This window comes from Sphaerodactylus townsendi, linkage group LG16, assembly GCF_021028975.2.
Source record: "Sphaerodactylus townsendi isolate TG3544 linkage group LG16, MPM_Stown_v2.3, whole genome shotgun sequence".
Classification (NCBI taxonomy): Eukaryota; Metazoa; Chordata; class Lepidosauria; order Squamata; family Sphaerodactylidae; genus Sphaerodactylus; species Sphaerodactylus townsendi.
Window position 1 is genome coordinate 22,414,533 of NC_059440.1, and position 25,632 is coordinate 22,440,164.

A 25,632-nucleotide genomic window follows, 5' to 3' on the forward strand; every position below is an offset into this window, starting at 1 on the left:
GTGGTCAGCTGGATGCCCCAGACAGCACCCAATGGGGCACAAAGGCCAAATTTCCCCCCATTTGTTTCCCCCAGACAATTGATTGAACAGGTATACTGCCTTTGAACATGGAAGTTTCATGTAGCCATCGTAGCTAACAGCCACTGGTGAACCTAGCCTTCACAAAGATATCTATTTCCTATTTAAATCATTTTTCTAATAACTATATTGCTTCAGCACAGCCATAGCAAACAAAGGAGAAGAAAAATACAATAAACGGCAATATCAATATCAGCACAAACCATCACATAATTTGACTGATAACAGATCATCCAGATTAACATAACCCTGGAAATAAATCTAAACTCATAAAATCATATGAAAAACAATTAATTATATCTGAGATGTTATTAAATTCATTTACTTCAAAAATCTTATCTGTGTCTTAATGACCAGATTCTACAAACTTTGCCATTGGTATTGCAACCCAACAGCCCTTATCTGCTATTAATACAGCTAATTAATTTTGTTCCGATCTCCCTGGCAAATGCTGTAAAATATTTCTAAGAAATTTGTCTCAAAAAGTTACAAATCTTGGGCAATTAAATGCTACATGGTCAAGCTCTTCAAAAGGTTTGTGATCACAAGAGCACGCTCGATCTTATTGTATCTTATGGGATCTTATTGTAGCAGCCCTGTTTAAATCCACAGATGCTTGTGGCCCTCATACCATCCTGTGGCAGAAAATTGATTGTTTGCTATGGAAAGCTCTTTCACTTGCCTGTCCCGTATCTGCAAATCTGAATGAAACCTGAAATCAAACGTGAACAACGGACTGAAAGGCAAATGGCCCATTGTATCGTCATCTTTGGTAAAGGCTTGGCATGGCCCAGAAAGAGAATAGATCTACGTACAAACACTGGCAGAATAGATCTACGTATATACACTGGCACAGCCTGCCTGGCTGTGCAAAATTCAAAAGTTTGCATGCATTTGTGCCAACGGGAATCCATTCACTAAAAGATGTGCCGCCCCCCCCCCACTTTGTGCATCAGTTATTTCATTGCAAACTGCCTCAGGTTCAGATATGAAATCGGAACCTGGCCGCAAATCAATCTGTAGGACAGACGGTGGTATTAAATTAGCCTGGAATCATGCGCATTGACGCATAGTCCCTGAGTGCTTTTCTCCGCTTTCTTGAGGAAATTTGTGTAAAGGAGGAATTTTGAAAGGACAAGGACATGAAGCAGCCCGGTGCCCAGAGGCAAGAAATGAAATTAATGTTCACCATCATCCGCAAAGAGGGACTTCTTCCTCAAGTCTAAACTGGTTGGTTGAAAGCTCTAGCATCCTTCATTTATTTGACAATAGACAGAAACTGACCTTTAAGATCATTTGTTTTCTTCCTTTTCCTTCCTTTTTCCTTCCTTTTTCTCCACTAAGGAACTTTGCGGGAGGGAGGGAGGGAGGGAGGGAGGGAGGAAGGAAGGAAGGAAGGAAGGAAGGAAGGAAGGAAGGAAGGAAGGAAGGAAGGAAGGAAGGAAGGAAGGAAGGAAGGAAGGAAGGAAGGAAGGAAGGAAGGAAGGAAGGAAGGAAGGAGATTAAAAGGGTTTTGAAGGATAATGGACTTTTAAAAATAAGAACTACCGGTAATAGAGAAAAGTTTTAAGTTTTATCAATTTATAAGTAACGTTTATAAAGATATAACTCTATTTATACCAAGAGGTATACTTATTTACAATTAACATTTGAGACAGACAAAGTTTGAAGTCCCTCAGATAAATGTACTTACCGGTATCTGTATTTGTAGTTTCTGCAACTGTTATTGTCGAAGTGTTTTTAGGTACGAATAAAAATGTTATAACGCTCAAATAGTCACTGAGCACCGAACAAGACGTTAGGTAGCAGATCCCAGATCTGGAAACCTGGTTTGTTACCAGAAGAGTGGAGGAGTGGCCAGGAGCATAGCCAGATTCTAACATTAGGGGGGACAGAGCACATTTAAAAAAGGCTCCATGACGCATACCAAGAAGCAGCACAGGTCAGAGCCTGGGGAGGAAGAGCCCAGCCCCAGGGGGGGCAGGATTTTTGAAAAGGCACCCCTTTTCAAAAATGTGCTCAATGGGTGCTCCCCTTACACCCCCCATTAGCTACGCCACTGGGAGGGGTGATTGACAGTTGAGAAATGCCATGTGGTTATAGATGCTTGACCCTCCCCTCCCTCTCTCTTTTATTTCTGCTACCTCCTCCCTGAACCTGCTTTGCTCTGCATCCAGCTTGTTGTGGTGGAAGCAGCTGGGGAAGGAAGTTACTGGGGGGAAAGTGGCAGGTTTGCATCTGTGGGTAAAGGGGAGGGTTAGGTATCCTCAGCCACTTCCTGCTGTACTTTTTAGCATTGCTCTTCCATTCAGCTCCATAAGCATCTGCTTGATGCAAAGGTGTTTTCCAGGGCTTGGACCTGCCACTAAGAATCCGGTTTGACTCTCAGGGGAATTTCTAATGTGACACTGGACCGAGATGGTGAGATTCAGATTCTAGGACCTAGAGCTCAGATCACTTTCTGTCTGGGCAAACAATTGTGTGTTTATGCAGGGGAAAATTCACTAGAAACTCCCAGAGGAGGAAATAAAAACTGGAAGGAGAAAAACTGGTATGAATATCAGGTTGTAGAAGGAGATTAGCATCTGCCTCTTTCTCTTCCACAATTTACAAAAGGGCTAAGAGTCCATCTAGATCAGGGGTAGGGAACCTTTAACACTCAAAGAGCCATTTGGACCCGTTTTCCATGGGAAAAGAAAACACTTGGAGCCGCAAATAATTTTTGACATTTAAAATAAAGATAACACTGTATATATTGGGTTTTTTTACCTTTTACTCTGCTCATTCTGAGAAGCGCATGGATGCGTCCGCCCTGCTGCCTGCAGGGCGGGCAAGGATGGGGCCAGGGGCTCGGCCTCGCCAGCCGCTGGGAAAGCGCCCGCCCCGCTCCAATGGGGCAGGCGAGAGGGGAATCCCGTGGCACGGCATGGCCGGCTGCGGGCAGTTGGTCTCGCATACGCCCTGCTGCCTACAGGGCGGGCAAGGATGAAGACAATGACTCGGCTCGGCTTCGGCTTCGTGGAGCAGCCAGTGCAAGAGCAGAAGAGCCCGCGCTCGCGACTCTCTCTGAGCATAAGGGTTCCCTACCCCTGATCTAGATCTAGAAAGATGTTGCTGTTTGCTATTGTGATGCCATGATTTGACGGTGCTTATTTCTCTGTGTTTCTAATTGCTTTGAGCAAAACATTGGAGAGGTGGCAAAATATTTTAAGAAATAATTTGGGGGGTGCTGACTAAGGCCAATATACATGTCCCCCTTGATCCCCCCCCCCCTTAAAGTGTATTTCAGGCAATAATCTCTTCCTGTAGTAGTCAGACTTCACTCAGTGAAGCAATTCTGTGGCCAGGATATAAAATCTTTCACATATTCCCAAAGCAATAGTTTGCCCCGGTAAAAAGGCAGTTCCTCTCTTTGCTAGCAATCCATTTTTATTTTTATGACATTTTGACTCAAATTCCAAGAGCAAATAGGATTCATTTTCCCATTTCTCTAAAGTACGGATCACCTGAAGAACGGCTCTACCCATGTGCTTCTGGCATATCTCCTGATGGGAAGGAGACAAACTCAGAGCAGTGATTCATTCAGAGATGCAACAGGCATCCAGAATAATTTATTATGAATTGGGGGGAGGGAGGGGGGCGGTGTCAAAGCTCAGACCCTTTTCTGCACATGCAGAATAATGCACTTTCAATCTGCTTTCACAATTGTTTGAAAGTGGATTTTGCTGTTCTGCACAGTAAAATCCAGCTGCAAAGTGCATTGAAAGTGGATTGAAAGTGCATTATTCTGCATGTGTGGAAGGGACATCAGTCACAAGTATGATGGTGTTAATGTCTCCAAATCTTTTTGCAGGGGTCCATAAGAACTGCATGGCTGGATCAGACCCATGTCTACCTGGTCCAGCATTCTGTTCCCAACAGTGGCCAGTCAATTGTTCCTAGAGTGCTTACAAACAAATCATGAAGATGAAGGAACTCTTTCAATAGAACAAGTTATATTGCCCCGAACATAGGTGCATGGGAACTGATAGGAAGCGGTCTGAACGTGTTGTGAAGGGCTATCTTCTGAATCCACAACTATCCAAGCAATTGGCATGCAAGGTGTGGAAGAGGCAGGTTTCACTTCAGTGGAGAGCAAAAAGGTGTTTTCTGTTGGGTTTCCAAGGCCCCTTCTGTACATGCAGAATAATGCACTTTCAATCCACTTTGAAGCTGGATTTTACTGTGAAAGTGGATTCTGCATGTGCGGAAGGGGCCCAAGATTTGGCAGAGGTGTGTTTTTGTGTGTGTGATGGCTGGCAGCTTCAGTGGGTTCCTCCCCCCTTCGCTGCAGAGATCTGATGGAAGTTGCTGACTGATTGTGCCAAATCTGTAACTCCAGCAAATGTGACAGTATTGGGAAGAAAAATGAAAGAAAGAAACTGCATTGACCTCAATCTTCTGCAAACTTTCTCATAATTCAGTTCTGCGGAAGTGATCTTTGCTTTCTAGGGAAGTGTTTTGATCTCTCTGACAGGTATGGTGCTTTTAAAATTCAGCAGCACCATTTAAGGACAGGAGAATGGGCTACCTCCTCCGGGAGATTATTTCCTCAGCAGAATCTCTGGTTTGCTAAGAGACCCAATTCTCTCCAAAAAAACCACACATCTCTCTCTCTTTCTTTTTATAAAAATCATTTTCAGTGCATCACAAAGCTGCCTCTGTCTGTCCCCAAATGTGCTTTCCCATTGAAATCTGACACCCATGTTTAAATGGCTAAGCCACTACACACGACCAAAGTCTCAGTCCTATGGACATTGGGGGAGGGGGGGTAGATGCGTTGTGTCTGCACTGAAGTCCTGGAGGCATTCAAAGAGGTTTGGGTCCAGCTCAGGACTGGATTAAGACCTTTAGAGGTCTTAAGCACTGAAAAGAATAGGGTACCCCCATATCCTTTGTATGTATGTATGTATGTATGTATGTATGTATGTATGTATGTATGTATGTATGTATGGATGGATGGATGGATGGATGGATGGATGGATGGATGGATGGATGGATGGATGGATGGATGGATGGATGGATGGATGGATGCATGGATGGATGGATGGATGCATGGATGGATGCATGGATGCATGTACCCTGTTTCCCCGAAAATAAGACCTACCCCAAAAATAAGCCCTAGCATGATTTTTCGAGATTTTTGGAAATACAAGCCCTACTAAAAAAATATGCCCTAGTTACAGATTCAGGTAATCTGGTCACATGCCCCCCCCCCCCCAAATCATGGAAAAAAATAAGACATCCCCTGAACATAAGTCCTAACGCATCTTTTGGAGCAAAAATTAATATAACACCATGCCTTATTTTCGGGGAAACACGTGTGTGTGTGTGTGTGTGTGTGTGTGTGTGTGTGTGTGTGTGTGTGTGTGTGTGTGTGTTAGTTAAACTTGTTATACCACCCACCCCCAAAGGGCTCTGGGCGGTGTAGAGGATAAAACCATTAAAAAGGATATAAATCACAAACTAAAACCAAGGTAATTAAATACAACATCAAAGCAGAAAACAGAAAAACCTAACATCAGATGGCAACTCGAGAGAAAACTCCTATTCCCCTGGGAGGGGGCTGGACAATGGACAGCCAGTTAAGATGGTATGTGGGGGAGAGGGGGATGTAATGTTTTGAATGTGATTCAAAACAAAATTTTAACGAATACGCATCATTATTTACATGAAACAAAATAGCTATTATTCCACTGCTTCCTTGCCTGGAAGATACACAGCCTTTTAAATTACAGAGAGCTGCCAAATAATGTTTACTGTTGCTTACTTGAAGCTCTGAAGCACCTGCTTTTTGTGCTTAATGGTTAATCCAGGGCTGGATAGCACCCTCTAGATGCTTTTAGAGTGCTATCGTCCATCCCTTGAAGAAGTTGATTGGAAAGGCAATGAGGGGATTTCAGGGCCGGATTAAGACCTACAGAGGCCCTGAGGAGGGGCGGGGGAGCTCGATGGGGGTCCTCCTTCCTTGAGGCCCTTAAACACGTGCTTTATTGGGTTGAATGGTTAATCCAGGGCTGGGGGGATTTGGACACAAAGCCCAGGATGCAAGATGCGCACTCTCTTTCTCTGTCTTGCAGATTCTCCCCCCCCCCCCCGCAGCTGGGCCGGCTGCCCCTCCCCTTCTCCCTCCCCTGCCCCTCCCGCGGCTCAACCATTTCTGGCCTGCGCTTTCTCACGCAGGAGCCGGCTCGGAGGCGGGGCTCCGGAGGAAAGGGGGGAGGACAGTGAGCCCCGCCTCCTGTCCCTCCGGCCCGCCGCACACCCCCGACACACCCCCCGGGCGGCGCAGCCAATCGGGGCCGGCCTGGCGTGACACACAGCAAGCCACTTAAGCCGGCCCGACGCGCTTCCCCGGGGGAGTTTTTTGCGCTTGGAAGGGACCGCGGCGTGGCGCGCACAGCAAACCGGCCCCGGACGAACGGCCAGCCCGCGGGCGCCTCTCGGGGAAGGAAGGAAGGAAGGCCCACCAGCCAGCCGCTCGCTCGCTCGCTCGTTCGATCCCCTCCAGCCCCGACCAAGCCTCCACCAGCCGGATAACCAGGCAGCCGCGTGGCCGAACGGCGACTCCTCCCGGGGCGCAGCGCCATGGAGTCCGGCGGCAAGGTGAGTGCCGGCCCGAGCGCCTGCGCCCGCCCTGCGCGGATCCTATCCTTGTCTTCCCCGCGCTTGGATCGCTCGGTCCAGCTTCCGATGATGATGATGGTGGGGGGTGGGGGGGTGGAGGTCACGCGTCGGCGGCTCCCTCGTGCGTCAAAGCCGGGGATTTCTCCCGTCTGGCTATTGGGGGTAGTGGTAGGGGGAGAAGCTTGGTTCTTTCATTCATTGGGACCCCGATTTTCTCCCCGGGGAGGGTCCCTAAGTGAATCCCATCCCTCCCTTTCCTCTCTTTGCCTCGAGATTTTCCTTGCAATGGCGTGGGAGGGGGGAGCCTGGCTAGTGGGAAGGGAAAAGGGCAAGCGCGACCCCCCCGCCCCGGTCTCTAAAGAACTTCCCCAAGTCAGGCTGAAGTTTCTTGCGCCCCACCTGGCTGCGGCTCAAGGCTTTCCCGGCTATGCCTTGAGGGAGGGCTTGGCGATCCATTACACCAGCGCAAAGCCCTGGCGACCCCGGGGGCTTGGATTGCAGCCCCCCATCCCCGGCGCGGGATCGCGTGGCTCAGCCTCTGCTGCGCCCCCCCCCCCCATGGTAGCCTGGCTTGGGTGGGGGGAGATCAGGGCCGATCGGGCTTTGCTTTGCAGCGGGACGGGGGTCCTGGATGGGAATCGGCCTCCCCCCAGGGGAGCTGCGGCGTCCCAAGAGAGGCCTCGCCGGCCGGTGCCTTTTGGCACGTAAGCCGGCGCTTCTGGGAGCCTCCGCCTCTCCGCCCTCCCCGCCGGCAGAGTCAGATCCGGGCTGAGCTTCCGAGAGGGCGCGGTGGAAATTTTGCAGCCGGCGGCGGCCACGTGCGCGCGCGCGCTCGGCTTAAGGGCCGCGGGGACCCCCCAGCGAGGCGACCCGCCGCCAGCCCGGCACGTTTTGCGCCCCCCGCGTGTGGCTTTCAATTGCAGGGCCATTTTAACGCATGGCGTTACACGGGGGCCCCTCCAGCATAGGGACCCCAGGCTAATCTCTGTATGTTGTGACTTGCTGTCAATAAATGCTATTAATCAATTAAAATGCTATACTGCTCTATAAATATTTGTTATGGGGAAATGTATATTTAGCACGTGTTGTATTCAAAGTGATGAACAATATTAATGATAGTTTTGATGATAACAAATCGACATTGGCGTTCGCCTCTGAATGTAATATTATGGCCATCTCTGCAACCACACGGGCATCCCTGTAGGGAGGGGCTCCACTTCATTGTTTTGCCCTGGGGGGCTATAATGCTGTTAAAAGGGCCCTGGAGTGAGATTTCCCTCTTGGAGGAATGAAAAAGAGCTCTAGAGTTTGGCTGATCTGGTTGTTCTTTAACGCCCCACTAAACATCCTCCTCCCCCCAGTGTGGGCCTTTCGGGAGAAAGGTGAGATCTTAGTTGTGTTTGTGTGCGTTTCTTTCCCGAACTTTGGACTCCTTCTTGGCTTCCTGAAAATGTGGGCCGCTGAAAATATCCAGTATTCCGGCCATCTTATTCTGAGTGTTTTTGATGACCAGAGTATTACTCACTGGAATAAACAGCTGGAGAACTTCCTAATGGCTGGATTTCAGTTATTTTGTAGCCATGACCCAGCAGCTGGCATTCCCCCTGCCCCCCCCCGTTTACTTTTAGGTGAGGTTTTTATTTGTGGTATCTAAAGCCCGCTCTTATTTATGTTGCCCCTTTTTTCAACATCGTCAGGACTATGCCAGTCTGTCTTCACGATGCCCCTGCGAGGGAGGCTAGGTTGAAGGCAGAGTGTCTGGCCCTAGATGAACCAGTGAGCATTTATTTATATGTACTTAGTAAGCATGATGGAAGCCATCCTGAGCCTGAAAAGGGAGGGACAGCTTATTAATTCTAATAAATTGAATTGAAGTGTGGTTCGAACTCGGGTTGTCTTAATCCCTGCCAAACTGCCTTCCCAAGAAAGGGCGCTGGTTTTTAGGTTGAACGAGCAGCAGTTATGTGGAAGTATGGTGGATCTGTATTTACTATGACGGCTCGCAATGTTCACAGTCTTCAATGGATTTTCCCCATGGGAGATGGTCATATAGCCCAGTAAATGGTGTAGTGGTTAAGAGCAGGTGGATTCTAATTTGGAGAACCAGATTTGATTCCCCACTCCTCCATATGAGCGGTAGAGGCTTATCTGGTGAACCAGATGTATTTCCGCACTCCTGCATCCTTGCTGTGTGACCTTGGGCTAGTCACAGTTCTTCGGAGCTCTCTCAGCCCCACCTACCTCACAAGGTGTCTGTTGTGGGGAGAGGAAGGGAAAGGAGCTTGTAAGCCACTTTGAGTCTCCTTACAGGAGAGAAAGGTGAGGTATAAATCCAAACTTCTTCTAAATAACCACTGGGTTCGGCAGGGTTTATTGCCCAGTAAGCGTGCTAGAAAATTGCAGGCCAAGGTTCAAATTGCACCCAGTGGCAGCCAAGCCCTTTTGTTTAAACATGAATCTGACTCAATCTCATACAACTGGGATTTTTTAAATTGGTTTTTAGTAGCAGAAGAAGTGGGCCTGAACTCCCTTCTCCTATTGTGCTTTTCTTCCTCTTAAACTCTGATCATAAAGTTAAGTCCTGTCAAGTCACAACCGACTTAGGGCATGGAGTTTTCAGGGTCGGAGATAAGTAGAGGTGGTTTACCATTTTCCTCCCTCCTAAATGCATTTGACATAATACATCTGGGAGGGAAAGGTGAAGGGGCCAAAGGAATGGAAACCCATGTATCTGTTTCAATGGAAGATTGCCTCTCAAGAATACTCAAGAAATATTAATATCTTGTATATTTGTTTTACTGTGTTTACATATGAATGATTACAATGTTATATCAAAAAATTCAATAAAGAAAAAACACTAAAAAGAAAAATTGCCTCCCCTTCCCAATTTTTTTAAATATCCAAGTATAAACAAACACCACATTTGGTAGTTGTCTAAGGATGTTTCTGCAGGTGCTGTTTCTTTCTTTCTGGGCCTTTGACTTAAATGACTTGAGGGGCAGGCCACTGTTCCCCTTATACCCTCTCTTTCCAGACTGGGGAGAAATATTTTTTCATTCCCCCATTTTTGGCCCAATATCTGCATTCTAGTAAACTGGAGGGGAAAGAGGGGAGTTTATGCCCAGGGCGGCTCTGATGTACGCAATACGGAATGTTTGATTTGCAAATCTGTTTATTGATCTTTCAAGCATCTCTGTCAATGATGTGCGTACGGTTCTTGCCTGGGTAAAAGTGGATGAATGTGATCTGTTGCATCTAGTTTCTGCTAGGGATGAGGCGTTAGGGTGGTCAGAGATCCAAGCAAAAACCTTACACGAAAGGTAGTTTAGGAGGTTAGCCATATTGGTGTGCATTAGGAAAGCTAGATTTTAGTCAAGTTCCACATTTGAAACCAACAAGATTTCTGGAGTGTGAGCTTTTGAGATTCAAAGCTCATCTGCCAAAGTCTTATTGGTATCCAAGGTGCTACTGCGCTCGAATCTAACAGAGTAGTAGTTTTGAAGGATGAAAGGAATTCATTTTTTTAATGGGGGTTTCTTGCCCTTATGATAGCATTGCAAAATAGGTTGCAATTAATTTTGCAGACTTTATTTTTTAAATCATATATTTTTTAAATGAAGCAACAAGATTGCTTTCCACTCTCCATAGTTTAAATTGATTACATTGGAGTGGGGCCCAAACCTAAAAAAAAAAGATACAGACATTAGTACAACAACAAACACAACTGTCCCAATCCGTCTCCAGTTAGGTGTGTCTTAGGTCTCCTGCCTGCAAACTGGAAGTGAAGTTTGCCACGACTAACTTTTATCAGGATTGAGCCAATCAGTATGCTGTTAAATGCCTCATTGAGAAAAGGATATAATCTGTTTTAAAAGGAATGTTGATAGGAGTATATAAACTTTGGTGTGTTATAGGTGTCATTTAGATTAAAGGAACCAAGATAATGTATTTATTATCTAGACTTGCCCCACTTCATATGACGCAAAAGTGATAAACTTTTCCACAGAAATTGCTTTGATAGCTTTCACCTGTAGAGTATTTACTTCTGACGGTTTGCTGGCCTAATGGCCGTAATAAAACTGACTGACTGACTTCTGATGGTTATATGAAAAGCATTTTGAGGCAAAGGAATTTATACATGAAACTTTGTGTAATTGCTCCTAATGAGGGAAAATAGTTATTTTCATTATTTAGGATTTTTGTGTATTGTGGTTGGCTGGGGAGAGAGACACATATCTTTTCCTTCTTTAAGAATTTAGGCTTTGGGTCATATTTTCAAAAAGCTTATCCCATCATAGGCCAGTTGGTATTGGATTTAAGGCTCCATGATATGAATTGGCAACCGGGTGAGGGAAGTAATATTCTTAACAGAATTTTCAAATGTTTTGTCTGCTGGCAGAAGTCTCCACCTCTCTGAAATATGAATTGGAAACCAACTTTCCAGTTTGACAGCTGAGTTAAATTCAGAAAGTGTTTCTACTCTCTGGGGTAGTATTTCAGCGTTGGGGGAGATATGTGTAAATGTCTGTGACTGTTCAGATTGTCTTTTGGGATGACTTGACTTTTTATGCCCCCAGAGGAGTTTTTTTGAAACTGAAGTATCATAACTATCTGCTTTTCCAACATCTTCTGTTTCCAGGAAAATGCAGCTGCGTAACTCAAGAATGATTTTAGAGCGATTCTTTCCCTTGAGAAAAAGAGAGCTGTGTTATTCTCCAAACATCCAATCTTGATGTTTCGGTTAACAGGGAAGAATCGCTTTTGTGCCGCGAACACCTGAGGCAGTGTTTGATATAGGGCTTTCTGCCTTAAGCCTTGCAGAGATGATGTGACTACCACGTTTAAGATCCTTCTATTCAGTCTTTCTTGTTTTCGGACTACATGGTTGTTTCCTAATGATTAAAATGCTTTAAATCTATTGTCCCATCACATTTTTAAAAATCATGATCAAGATTTCTTTGGAAAAATAAAACATTTCCCCCCCTTTCAAGAACCCTAGTGGTAGGCAGCGGCAGCTAGCGTTTTGGGCCTGGACTTCAAACCTTGCATCAGATATGAACTCCCTCAGTGTTTCTGAGCAAGATACTTTTTGGCCTTTGCTCACCATCTGTATAATGGGTGACCTAATTATTTGTTTATGATGCTTCTCCTTCACTTTTCCTCCAACCTGCCGAGGCTACTTGAGGTTCCCAGGAAGTCAACCACGCAGGCGGTTTACAGGCCAAACCTGCTCAACTGGAGCAGTAGAACTACGTCAGGTGACCAGACATTATCCAAGTGAATGGTCTTTTTAGATTACATCTATGACATTTTCATCTTGTCCTTCCTCCGAGGAGTTCAGTGTGGTATTTATGTATTCATTTATTTATTAAATTTCTACCCCGCCCATCCCTGAAGGGCTTAGGTGGCAATAGAATAGTATAAAACAATACATAGTTAAAACAACAATAAATAATCTAAAATATTATAAAAGTCAGCATTAACAAATATGATGGCTTCTTAACACTATCCCACAGGAGGCCAGGGATGGTTAATGTCAACCTGGCTGGCCCCCAGGAAATGCCTGGCGGAAAAAGCTCATCTTGCAGGCTCTGTGGAAGATTCAAATCCCGCAGGGCCCTGATCTCACTTGGGATCTTATTCCACCAGGTGGGGATCAGGACAGAACAGGTATGCATCATCCCTTGCTCTGTTTTTCCTCACAACACCCCTGTGAGGTAGAACATGAGCTCCAGGCCACACTCCAAGGCCATCTACATTTTCAGAGGCAGCAAATCTCTGAATATCAGTGCTAGGAAGTATAATTGGGGAAAAGCTACACCCACAAGCCTTGTTTGGTGGCCCTCCAGAGTTGTATGAGGCAGGTTGCTGGTCTGGACCACTAGTCTGATCCAGCAGGGCTGTTCTTATGCTCTTATGGCTGAGCAGGAATTTGAACCCGATTCTCCTCGACCCAGATCATTAACCATCACCCAGCTCTGTTTTTTCAGTACATTTGATCAGCTGTCAATTTACTAGGTTTTTGCCCAAGTGCAAATAATTTCCCATAGGGCAGAGGTCTTTAAACTATGGCCCTCCAGATGTTCGTGGACTACAATTCCCATCAGCCCCTGCCAGCATGGCCAAGTGGCAGGACTGATGGGAATTGTAGTCCATGAACATCTGGAGGGCCACAGTTTGAAGACCCCTGCCATAGAGGATCAGTAGATTGGAAAATAAGGGCTTCTTTTGTTAGTTTTGGCCAACTCAATGTGTAATAAATTACTGCCCCAAGCGGTGTAGATGGGCCAGTATAAAACTTTATGGGCTAATTCTATCCATGGTTACCAGTGCAGCCATGACCTCTTTGAACCAAGAGAAACAAATCGCCTTTCTCAAACTTGCTGATCTTTACTAAATGTCTGAAGAACCTGAGCTCAAACCAGGCCCAAGTTCTTCACTCTGGTGGTTGAAGATGAATGAAAGAGAAGTCAATTACAGTTGAACGTATTTGCAACAGCCCTGAGAAGTTGGAGGAGAGTAATAAGATCCAGGTTACCCAAGTTCAAGTCAGACATCACGGGTTAACATGCTGTGAGTTTTCAGTTTTGCACTCAAACCAGGTTTCCCTTTGCTGCTTTTCCATGCCTTGGGAAACACTGGCGCATTGACAGCAATGTATTCACAGTAAACCAATCTTTGTCGCTTAAACATGCAGCGTTTTATATGCCTGCTTCCAGGCAGCTCTGGAGGAGCGCTGTGAGGCCCCACACACTCAAAAGCCTTATTGAGAACAGAATATTGGCGATTGGCCAGTCAAAGCCCAGATGTGAACCGGGGGCCATCCTTCCCCCGTCCCAAAACGATTTAAACCAGGGATGCATGCAAAGCCTGCCCTGTGCTCCAGAGCTTCACCCCCTTCTCCATTTATACTGTTATACAACCCTAGGGAGAACAACTTCCCCTCCCTATTCACCAGTGGAAAGTGCTCCGCCTGAAACTGACATCAGGAAAGTTCTCTTGTACATTACTGTTTTATTTATTCTTAATTTATTTGTTTGATTTCTAGGCTGCCCTTCCCTGTTGGGATGGGCTTAGGGCGGCTTCTGACAATATGGTTTATGGTAGACAGATCGACAGTAGGTAAAAACCGTTAAACTCTGTACCTACAAACTAATTGGTAGGAGATCAGTTGTGAGGGAAAGAATAGAGTCTAAACCATTGAGCTGAAAAAGAGGGCAGATAAAGAAGGGGAGGCCAGTTAAGTTGAACACATTTTCTGTCTTTACAGACCTGGAGGAACTGAAGCAAAGTCCCACACGGATTTCATTTCTGCAAGGCCTAAAAGACAGGAGCTGTTCTGTAGTATCCTCATGTTGGTGAGGGAGCAAGCTTGTTGGTGAGGGAGCAAGCTTTCTTCTCCAGAGGCTAGAGCCAGGAGTTATGGTTTCAAGGTGAAGGAAAAGAGATTCCACCTAAACATCAGGAAAAACCTTCTGACAGTAAGGGCTGTTCGAATGCACTACCTTGGAGTGTGGTGGAGTCTCCTTCTTTGGAGGTTTTTAAAGAGAGGCTGGATGGCCATCTGTCAGGAGTGCTTTGGTTGTGTGTTCCTGCATTGCAGGGGGTGGGACTTGATGGCCCTTGGGGAATCAACTCTATGATTCCATAAGGGGTTGGTTAAATAAAGCATAAGGGATTAATTAAATAAAAGGATTGATAAATAAAGCATCTGGCTTTCCGTGATGCCTCTCTGTGCGCTTTTTGATTTCTAGTGGAACGGTAACCCCTGTGTGTGATGATTCCAGCATTTGAATTTTTACAAGTAGCCCTGCACTGCGCTTGCCCACGATTTCAACATGCCAGCGTTCTTTCCTTCCTGCTTTGTTGTGTATCTGGAAGTGCTGGAGGAAGCCGGCCCAGCTGAGCGGAAGCCCTGCCCGCATCACAGGGCATTTGAGGCAATGCTTCTTCCCACCCCGCCCCCAGAATCTTTTGCAACATTTAATTTTGCAAGGTTGTCCTTAGATTCCTCTCTTCGCATGCCGTGCTTCGAGGTTGCGCTTGGAGCTTGTCACAGTGGTTTGAGCTGGAGGCTGACACTTTGATTGCAAATGACAAATCTGTGTCTTGCTGGCTGTTTGGAGGGGGGGGGGGAGAGGAGGCCAAGGGGGAGGACGAGCCGCGTAGGAATGTTGGCACTGCTGGCTTGTAAGGTGGGGATTTGGAACAGGAACTTGCGACGTGATGGATGGGAGCACACCGCTGAGCTCTTTCTATAGGAGCGGAAGGAAAGGCCTTCTCGGTAGGAATCGAGGGCTCCTTCGCCAGCCTGCTTCCTCCTTCCTTCCAAAAGGCAGATCTTTAGGAAACTGATAGGTTTAAAACAAATAACTTTTCAGGCAGGCGGATTCCCTTTGCTCCTTCATCAAAGCACACAATGGGAGAGTCTTTGATCCCCCTGGCAAAGGCACACAATGGGAGAGTCTTTGATCCCCCTGGCAAAGGCAGCTTTGGGCTAGCTCAGGTTGCTGGGAGTTGACCTGGATCATTGTTGAGGGAGGTGATAATAATAAATATTTCTTGCCGTTATTTATTATCATTCTTGACCTGGTTGGCCTCCGGGATTCTAAAGGGCTCCACAGATCCTGTGCCAGTTGGGAGACAATAATGGGCTCGAGGTGGGTGTGTTTGCTGGGGATTTTCCATCAGTTCTTCCAAAGCTTCAGGAGGCAATTTGTGGCTCTCACCTGAAAAGAGGGGTCGAGTGAATTTGGTGAAGTAGAGAAAATGGGTCAGGCGTTTAATTCTCTACAACTTAGTGAGGTCAAGTGCCTTGTGGGTGTTTTTTTTTAAATGCCCCCCTCCTGCAATTTTATTTTATTTTTGTTAATTGTGATGCATACTCTGAAGCCATCTTATTTTTCTGAATTGCAGTGTATAGTCTTAAGGTATAGGGATTATAGTTACTTCAGCTGTGCATACAAGGTGCAGGAGACAAAATGTAGAGCAGAACAGAGAAAATAATCTATTTTCTTCATTTTAAAAACATTTTTGTCCCTTGCTTGCTTGCTTGCTTTACTGTTCTTCTGTTCTTTAACTATAAGGGAGATATTAAATGAAGTGTTTGGGTCCCTCCCCGCCCCCTTGGTAGCCAGTTCCTTCCTCGTTCTGTCACTTCGGGCTTTTTTTAGTTCTGTGCCTTTCTTTAAGGATTTCTTAGATTGCCACACCAGATTAGTAAAGTGCATTTCTTGTTCAGGCAAGGGAATGTGCATAGAGGTCAGAGGTGGCATGAGCTATCTTCTCCCTTGTTTCTGGCTGGATGTGATTCTTTCCCAAGGGCCTCTTTGTTTCTACTCCACTCATAGCCTCCTAGTTGCCCTTAAGAACTAAAAGACCTGCATCTCAAAGGTCTATCACAAAGAGAAAGGAGACAGGGGTGATAACATTGTGGTGAAATGACTTGTTGCAGCAGCACCACTGTTGTTGGTGTGAATAATTAAATCACTCACAACAGATAAAACAACAGCCCCTTCCTGGCACTGGGGAGGAGAATGATGAAGCCAATTCCCCATGAGTGTCACATTTGGGATCAGAATCATGAGAACTTCCACCATGCGTTGGATACTTCTGGTGGTTGCAAGGACTGAGTATCAGATAAACAGACTTTGTTGATTTCACTCTGAATTCTGCCATGGAAGGAACTCTGCTGGCAAAGCTGTTTTTTTGTTTGAACTTGGTTGATGATGTGTTTCCAACGATGTTGTGTTTCAACTATGCGTGTTTACATTTTGTAGCCTGCCTTAGGCCTTGCAGAAAGGCGGGATACGAATAAATAAATGCATGCACTTAAGGGGCTGTCTGGAACGGCTCATCACATGAACGTGCATTAAGTTTCAGATCCTTAAATATGATGGGTTGTCCCGATTTTCCCGGGCCCATGATACTCTTTTATTTTATTTTCCGTCCCTCTTTTCCTCCACACCAAACAAAACCTCAGCTCTGGTATAAACCCTGGCCAGTATCTAGTTGGAAGACTTTGCAGGAACACTGGGGCATGATGCAGAGGGCGAGAATGGGAAACCACCTCTGAACTCTCTTGCCCTGAAAATCCTGTGGGGTCATCGAAAGTCAGCTGTGACTTGATGGCAAAAACAAGGGCATGGCAAAAAGCAACAAAAATGTTACAAACAAATGTTGGAGACTTCAAATGCTGAGTTTCTATGAAAACAAAACCAAGCACCTGGAACATAACACTGGAGTGCAGAATATATATAATCATGGCCTTGGAAGCTTCCCCCAAATCCCAGTTCTTGCAGGTTACCTCAGTCACCGCCCAAGGCAGCTGCTGGTGCAAGTATTTCTGGCCTGAATAATGCAAAGGGACCTGGAAGCAGGCATCCTGTGTACAACCTGTTAGAATACATGAGGAAGAATCCCATGTGACCCCCAAACTCGCTTGCTTGCTGAAACAGAAACACAATTTGCGTTAGGGACGCCAAAGGTCTTTACTATAACTTTTGCAATCACACCGAGCTCCTAAGTTTTGGTCTGGAAGGCCAATGGCAGAATAGTTGTCCTTTTGCTTAACTTACTCATTTTCCTCACCTTCCTGAACATTTTTTGGGAGGGTCAGAGGAAGCCCCGAAAGAGAAACGGTGGAAAAATGTAGGACTTTTTGTGTGTGTTTCTGATGGGAGGCTTGACTCTTTCCGATCCTAGGAATCTACTCCCATTGACTGCTTTCCAGATTTAAACAAAAGCATTGCACCACTATTTTGCGGTGCTCAGCTGGCTTGTTTTCCCTGTGTGACTCTCCATTGGGAAGGGAGTTGCTGACATGCCCTGGGAGGGAGGCCACTCTGTCTGTGGGTGAAAGTTGAACACTGCTCAAGCGCCAGGCATTGCTCCGTGCAAGATCTTGATCCTGATTGGCTATGGGGAAACGAGCCCCCCAGGAGCCCAAGTCTTGAGCTCAAGTGGTGGGGGAGTCCAATTTGGGGTGGTTGTGGGAGGAACGGGATGTACCAAGGCCCTGTTCAATGCAGGATGTAATCTGTACATAGAAAAGGGTAGGAATTTGTAAGAAGGACTTTGATTGGAATGCAGTCCAAGGAAGGAGAGGGTTAATTTCTGCAAACAGTATGGAAAAAGATCTCTCTAAACCTCTGATTCCTTGTTTTTCCCCTTTGCTAGTAAGAACTGCAAAGTGCAGGCGGGGGACAGGGGTGTTTTATTAGGTTTACTGGGTGACCTCTTTGAAAATGAAAATGTTCTTCTTCCCATATAATTTTGGAGCAGAAATAACAGCTACTAAATTTGTAGGTACAATATTCTCTAGTTCAAAAACCAAATTAAGCTGTGTTTAATATAGCAGAGTGTTTGATTTTCACGCAGAAGGTTCCAGATTCAATTCCTTCTCTCTCCTGTTAAAAGTCTCAGATTGGAGGTGATGTGAAAGACCTTTGGAGATCCACTGTGAGTTACAGTAGACCTGACCTTGCAAGCCTCTATTCTTCCTCATTCGATCCCTTATTTGGGGGTAATATTGGCCTACCCTACAAGGTTGTTGCTGTGATCAGTTGGATAATGTATGTGGAACGTTTCAGTGGGGGATACTATGTGATCGTAAGCATGTTTGCAATAAAAATGATAACTGAATAAACGACACCTTTGGGTATTGGGGCAAACGTCGCCTTTTGCCGAGCAAGATTCTCACATCCAAGGTAGACTGATTCCGCATGGACCAAAAACAACAGTGTGAAAACGTTGTGAAAACAGTATAAACCCTTTTACACCATTTAAAACCCTTTTACACCATTTTCACACCGTTTTCACACTGCTGTTTTTGACCCATGCGGAATCAGCCCTAGTTTTTAAAAGATCTAAAACCATGGTGGTTTTTTGTGTATGTGTATATAGCCCAGAATGTAAATGCTTTGCACAGGTGGCAAATGAGAAAAGAAAAGACACAAAACCCATTTCCCTGCTAGTTTTTATTGGACCGGATCTTGCCAGCTTTTCTGCTCATTTGTGCCCCCCTCCCATCCCCTCTGGCTTTTGTTTGTCTGCTCCCAGAATTCCCAGCATAGCCTTTTTGGCAATCACCCCTGGAAAAAAGATGGTCTTTTATTGGCTGTTGGCTAGCTTTGTGGCCCTTCTTTTCATTTCATTTGAGGAACAAAGGTGTCTAATTAATATTTTAAATAAGATGAATAATAAATTATGTGATCAGTCATTTTGCTACGGGAATACCAAAGATTTGATTTTTTAAAAAGATTTTTTTTAAAAAAAAGCAGAAAAGAATTCAGTTTGGGTTTCTGACAATTTTGGAAAACCATTGCCTTCAGGAAATGGATTCTGCCACCCTCTTCCATCTTGGATCTCTTTGCTGAGGGACTCCAAAATGTGTGGTGTGCTGAACGTAGGGGGCCGAACCTCAAAACATTTGGTGCGCATTGAAGAAGCCTTTTATCCTTTTTTTTAAAAAAAAAATCGTGCCTGAAGACTGAGGAAGCTATGATCCCAGCTCAAATGAACAGCCACTTGGTAGACTTCCCCTACCAAGTCTGGAATTTATAACAAGATGATCTCTGTGTGAAGCACTTTGCACAGTGGAAGTGCTGTAAAAGGGTCAAGTATTATTAGTATGAAGAAGCGTGCTGTGTGCCTTGAAAGCTTGCCATGCTGCTGATACACGTGCCTTCTCCACTGAGGCCTTATGAAATGGGCTGCCTGAGGAAATCAAGATGGCTCCCACCCTCCTGGCTTCCTGCAAACTGCAAAACTGAATTCTCACAAAGGGCTGTTCTATGCAGGCAATAGAGTTACACTATACTAAATTTATTTATTTAATTCTATTTGTACACCGCCCTCCCCAAAAGGGCTCAGAGCGGCTTACAGCAGAAATAAGATATATATTTAATAAAATAAACTATTAAACTATTAAAACAATTAAAGCAATTGAAACAATTAAAACAGTTATAATAATTAAAATCCAACCGAGTCTAATTAAAATCCATTTAATGATTCACTTAAGTTAAATTATTAAATTAATTTTAATTTGAGTTTAAATAAAGTTAAATTATTATGGACTGTGGTCTATACCATTGTGCTTAGCTTATTGAAACTGGAACCCTAGTGTATTTTTAAAATCATTTATGGCCCGATCTGGGGGGTGTGTGTGTGTGTTAAATGGCTTTGGGAAGGGGCATTCCCTGTTGGCAGAGAGGGCAAAAACGATGGTGCCCAGGTGCCACACAGCTCTGCAGCAACCAGACCCGGAAATGGGCACCAATGTGGAGCTATTCTGGCATCCAAGTGGATGCTGGTGGAGAGTGGCCAGGCTGGGTGGAGACAATTCCCAGGGGTGGAGACGATTTTAGTTGGCTTCCGCACAGGTTTTTCAGCTGGGAACACTGCGATGCAGACCTGGACTTACATGACCCAATAGAAGGCGTAAAAAGCGTGGTGTAACTCTATTTTGCCCAAGGTGTGTTGTGGGGAGAGGAAGGGAAAGGAGCTTGTAAGCCACCTTGAGTCTCCTTGCAGAAGAGAAAGGTGGGATATAAATCCAAACTCCTCCTCCTTCTTCTTCATAGGGCTTTCCAGGTGGCTGGGATTTTTCAGTTTTGCTGCCTCCCCATGCCGCCTGGAAATCCTATGGAGGCAGCAGTGCCATCCTTGCTTGCCAGAGCCCAGTGAACTGAGCTGTTAACTTGTTAAGACTTTTGCGTTGCTTCAATTCTGATTTTAGATCTCCAGTGGGTTCTACAACCCTAATCCTGTTGATTGTATTCACTTACTCTGTGAAAAGTGCCTTGAGTCCAAGTGAGAAAGGGTGCTTGTAAGTGACATAAACAAACAAATAAAAATATTCAAGCTGGTGTTTAATACTGAGCTATTGCCACTGCAAGTGTGTATATATCACTTTAGGTGTTCAAAGTGCAACAGGTAGATTGTCGCCTGTTTGAAGCAACTCCTGTAAAAACACAGTTTGAATTGGTGCCTGCCTGGTTTGCAGAGCAACCTAGGCCCGGCTAGCCCTCTCTCTATGCAGTGGCATGGTCTAATCCAGCATCATGAGCTTTGTCAGAAGAGGCTGGCTGTGTCTTTTTACGTCTTCGCAAAGCTCCAGCCATGTGATTGTGGTAAATAGCTATTACACAACAATAAATAGATGGATTGTCGGCCTTCCCTGACCCAGGCTGCACCTTGACTGAATTTCTAGCCAGTGCCAAGCTTTGTTTACACTGCAAGCTGATCTCTTCCCTCCCTCCCGGTGCTGAAATCCAGCCCAGTTTTTGGCATCAGTGCATTCCACTGGCATTTTCAGTAGATCCTATTTCAGTGCTATAAAGCTGGATCCAGTGAGACCAAGTTATACCAGGAGCCCCAAACCTCTTGAGCCTGTGGGCACTTTGGGGCTCTGATACAGGGTGGTGGGCTAGGCCACAAAATGGCGGAGCCAGCCACAAAATGATTGCCACTGCTTGGCTTCGGAGAAGATGCTTGTGGAGTGCTGGCGGCAGCTGCCAAAGCAACATTTTAAACAATTTTGCATGTCCAATCAGTTCTCCAACCAACCAAAATCGTGCCTGGTCAGAAGCCCTACTTGGCTCCATCTACTTCTTAAGAACATTTGCCAAAAGCCTGGAAAAGTGTCAGTTGCACCATGTTGGGGACCCCCAAAGTAGACCTACCCCCATCCATAGACAAAATATCCCTCTTCAGCCTTCCTATGGGAAACCTTCAAGGGTTTGCTCAACTATCTTTGCAGCGGGTGAGTTCTCACCTTGTGCTGTAATACATCCCTGTCTCTTGCTTAGAATCTGTGGCCCCTTCCGCACATGCAGAATAATGCACCTTCAATCCACTTTCAATGCACTTGCAGCTGTGCTGATTAGCAAAATCCATTTACAAATAATTGTGAAATTGGATTGAAAGTGCATTATTCTGCATGTGCGGAAGGGGGGCCTGTAAGAAAAACTTCATCCAGTTTAGAGCAAGATGAATGGTGGACCTTTGGGAACAAAAGGACTCCTCATGTATCAACTGTTTGGAATGGGAAGGACTAGAGAAGGAATGAATGGTTATACTTCAACCCTCTGCTATAGCAGACTGCTGGCCCGATTGTGGAACCTCTCTGTTTCTGCTCGCTATGGTTACCAAACCAGAGTTTTTGAATTAAAACTCTGCTTCTGTCTGCACTCTGATACAGGTGTAGGCAATAAGGTTGCTTAAGATAAACAGGAACGTGTTGCCAGCGAGCTGCCAGGCAGCGCCAGGTCCCTGCGTATCCATCTGCTCTGCATATTAGCATCCTAATTGACGAGGATTTGTGAAAAAGGAAATACAGTACAATCACAGTGCTCCCCGGCTGCCTAGCAACATTTCCTCTTCGTTGCAGGTCGGTGTGTCGGGATATAGAAGCCGTTTTCAGCATTCATCCCATTTTGCTCTGAAAGAGCATTTGTCTTCCCTTTCATCATGGTTTTGCTGGTCGCTTGCCTCCACGAGATGTTGCTGCATCGCTGAGCCAATTGTGGCCTAGCAATTGGCTTGCAGCACAGCCTGGGCCGTGTGGGTTGAAGTCACATCTGCATTCATTGCGTGACTTAAGCCAAGTTGTCATTTCCTGGCTGCTGTTTCGTCTCAAGTGGGCATAATTGTGACCCATATCCTGTCAAACACTCTGTGCAATAAGAAATGCTGTATCAACGACATACAATTGCTCCTGCTTGTGATGAACGTGGCGGGATTTTAATCCCACAGAACAAGATGGCGACAGGGAGGGGTCTGAGGAGAAGTCCTTTGAAGCTGTTCAAAAATGCCAGACAAGCGTTTGCTTCTGAAACTGAAGTCTGGTGCTTTGAAAGGACTGAGTCACAAGTATAGGAAACCGACTGGGTGTTGGTGTCTGTTGCATGGATGACGAACTGAGAATTAGTGTTGCCAACAGACCAGGAAAAAAAGAAACAAGAATCCATCCAGTCAGGCTTTTGGTCTTCGGGCCTGTTAATGTTGATTTTTTTTTTTTTTAAAAGAAACTGTGTGGTGCCTTCTCGGCATCCAAAGTGGTTTTAACCTTAACACACACACACACCCCACACACACACACATACACACAAACACATATTCAGGACATTTTGTTGCCAGGATTTTATGGTGTAAAAGACCGGCCAAAAACCTGGTTACGAAAGGTTTTTTTTTTAAAATCAAGTTGGAATTAAAACAAAAGAGAGACCCCTTCCGCACATGCAGAATAATGCACTTTCGATGCACCTTGAAGCTGGATTTTACTGTGCAGAATAGCAAAATCCACTTTAAAACAATTGTGAAAGTAGATTGGAAGTGCGTTATTCTGCATGAGCGGAAGGGGCTAGAGAGTGATGTTTTCACTCGGGCACATGCTTACAACGTGCATTCAGTGCATGTACAGGAAAGCAGATAGTTCATGTCATTCCCAGTGCACTGTTTCACATGTCAAGTGGAACTCTATCGTACCTGTGCATTGTTCCTCCCAACTGACCCACAGAGGTTCTGTTCTGCTCAAGCTTATAGTGCAGTGGCTGAAGACCATGTCAGTTGCCCGCTGTTAGTTGCGGGAAAGGTTCTTGCACCCGCTTCCCTCTGGAAAGTGGATGAAAAGTTCATTACTCTGCATGTGCGGAATGGGCCTCTGTGGCCCTGTCCTTTGACCTGCTTCTGGTTTTTCCCTTGCCCTGCTCCGCCCAAGTGCCAGAATTTTTTGCAATCAAAAGTTTGCAAAAGCAAGCAGTATTCAACAAATGAATAGTCATACAAGAATCCCACTGTTGCCTGTACAGGGACTTGGGTCCATGCCAAGTTTACAGATGGGGAAAGTGAGGTTCGGAGAGGGCAGAGAGGCAACATTCTCTTTTGAGAATCCATGACAGATGTTCTTTAAGCAGCTGTGGCAGCTAGGTTGGATTCCTGTTGGCTTAATTAAAAAAACATTTGATTGTGTCGCTTGATATTCTCAAATCAAATTCGTGTTCTTTCGTGCTTTCCAAGTTGCGAATTGGGGAAGAAAGAGTGACTTGGCCCCATCGTTGAAGAGAGATTGGATGTGAGGTCCAAGCTGACGTAGTTGCTGAGAAGGTCATCATGCTTGGAAACAGAACATTGTGCCAAATGGACAAAAGCTTCCCAGTGTTTTTCCTGAATAAAAACTGGAAGCAGACAACACTCTTAAAGAGAAACAAACAAATAAATAAAATAGAATGTGAAAAGAAAAATCCATCCTCAGATGAATTCACTTCTTTTTCTGTGTGATGCACCATTCTGCACATGCATCATAATTGGAAAGCAAAGAGCAGGGACTCATGCAGAGATACAGTGGACAGTCTGATCCTTCTTCGCCCCTAGAGTGATTGATTTTCTGAGGGAAGGCTGGGATAATGCTATTGCACCCAGTGTGGAAATTCAACAGAATTATTCACCCACCCAGCAGAATCTGGCAAGGCCTGAGCAATAAATCTTGGAGAGGGGCACCAGGCAACCTCTTTTGCAAGAGGGTACCTTGGGTTCATCAGTGTTTAAAATGGAACTTATTTCTTGGGACACACTAGCAGAGGTTGTCTAAACTTTGGTCTAATTTTTATATTTGTTGCCTAGGAGCATCCAAACCATCCGGTGCGCTGCCTGCCACTGGTGATTTATAATATACACAGATGACTCAGCATTTGCTTTTGCGTAAGCTGACTGGGCGGGATAAAACAACACCATAATATGGGTTGCTGCTGTATTACAACACATATATCCATCCCTGAGCCAAAGTAAGGTCAGAAATCTTTTGCTTCTCTATATATTTCCAAACAGCGAACGGTATGATACTGTCAGAATAGCTGCTTCAGAGGTGCCAGATATCCAGAGAAGCTTTGGGGCCAGATCTTCGCCTGCTGCACAGGAAATCACAGTACCTTAACATCTTCACCCTGTTATACACAGATGCTCTTATTTTCACCCACTGTCTCTGCAAGAGGCTTGGGAGCTGCACAGCTACCATAGTTGGGTTGATTTTCTCCCTTCTCATCTCCAGCAGGGGATTTCGCTCCTGCTCTCCTCCTGGGACACACCTGCTCTTTCCCCACACCCAAAACAGTTTAAAGAGGTGGAGGGTTGTTCCTAGCTACTCTCTCCCTCATTCTACTCTCTAACAAAACTGGCTTCAGTCAAAAGAGAGCAACAGCCCACAGTAAGGAGAGAAAGCCACCCCCACATCTTCCTCTGCTGTTATTTCTGCATGTGGATTCTGGCGATGTATGACCTCTGCACAGCAAATCATTGCTAGTCAGGGCACCAGGAGCATGAATGCAGAGAAAATCCATCTAAATCTGTCTTGCTGTCCACTCCAGGGCTCCTTCCGCACATGCAGAATAATGCACTTTCAATCCACTTTCACAATTATTTTGCAAATGGATCTTGCTATTCTGCACAGCTGCAAAGTGCATTAAAAGTGGATTGAAAGTGCATTATTCTGCCTGTGCAGAAGGGGCCTAGGAGATGGAACTGTACAGTTCTGTGTCTCCTTGTGGGCCACCCTATGTAGTCTGACTGAAGGCTGTCTCCTCTAGTCACAGTGCACTGTGCTTTCACATTGGTACATCAAGCTCACGCAGTGGAAATCAGGGAGTCTTAAGCATTTGTGGTAGAAGGACAAGCAAGAATGAAACATATTCTATATACTGTCTTGTGTTTTTAACCCCATTTTATTTTCTGGCAGTTTGGCTTCCTGTGTGGCGTATAGCGATTTAAAACCAGCAATTTTGTTTAAAATGGAACCGAGAGGATGCTCTCAGCAACTTCTGGGGCCAGGCCTCTGCAGCATCACTGATGGCCCCTGGAGGTTGTACAGACCACTTCTTAGCATGGTTACTCAGA

The 25,632-nt window shown here is 45.4% G+C and overlaps 1 protein-coding gene across 1 annotated transcript in view; it reads left to right on the forward strand.

Moving 5' to 3' along the window:
- The first annotated feature begins 6,422 nt into the window (after window positions 1-6,422).
- Window positions 6,423-25,632, forward strand: part of SLC2A1 (solute carrier family 2 member 1) — a 42,660-nt gene continuing 23,450 nt past the window's right edge. Inside the window, exon 1 of the mRNA XM_048518788.1 lies at window positions 6,423-6,723. Within this exon, the coding sequence (XP_048374745.1) occupies window positions 6,706-6,723 (18 nt within the window). The 5' untranslated portion in view covers window positions 6,423-6,705. The remainder of the gene's footprint in view (window positions 6,724-25,632) is intronic.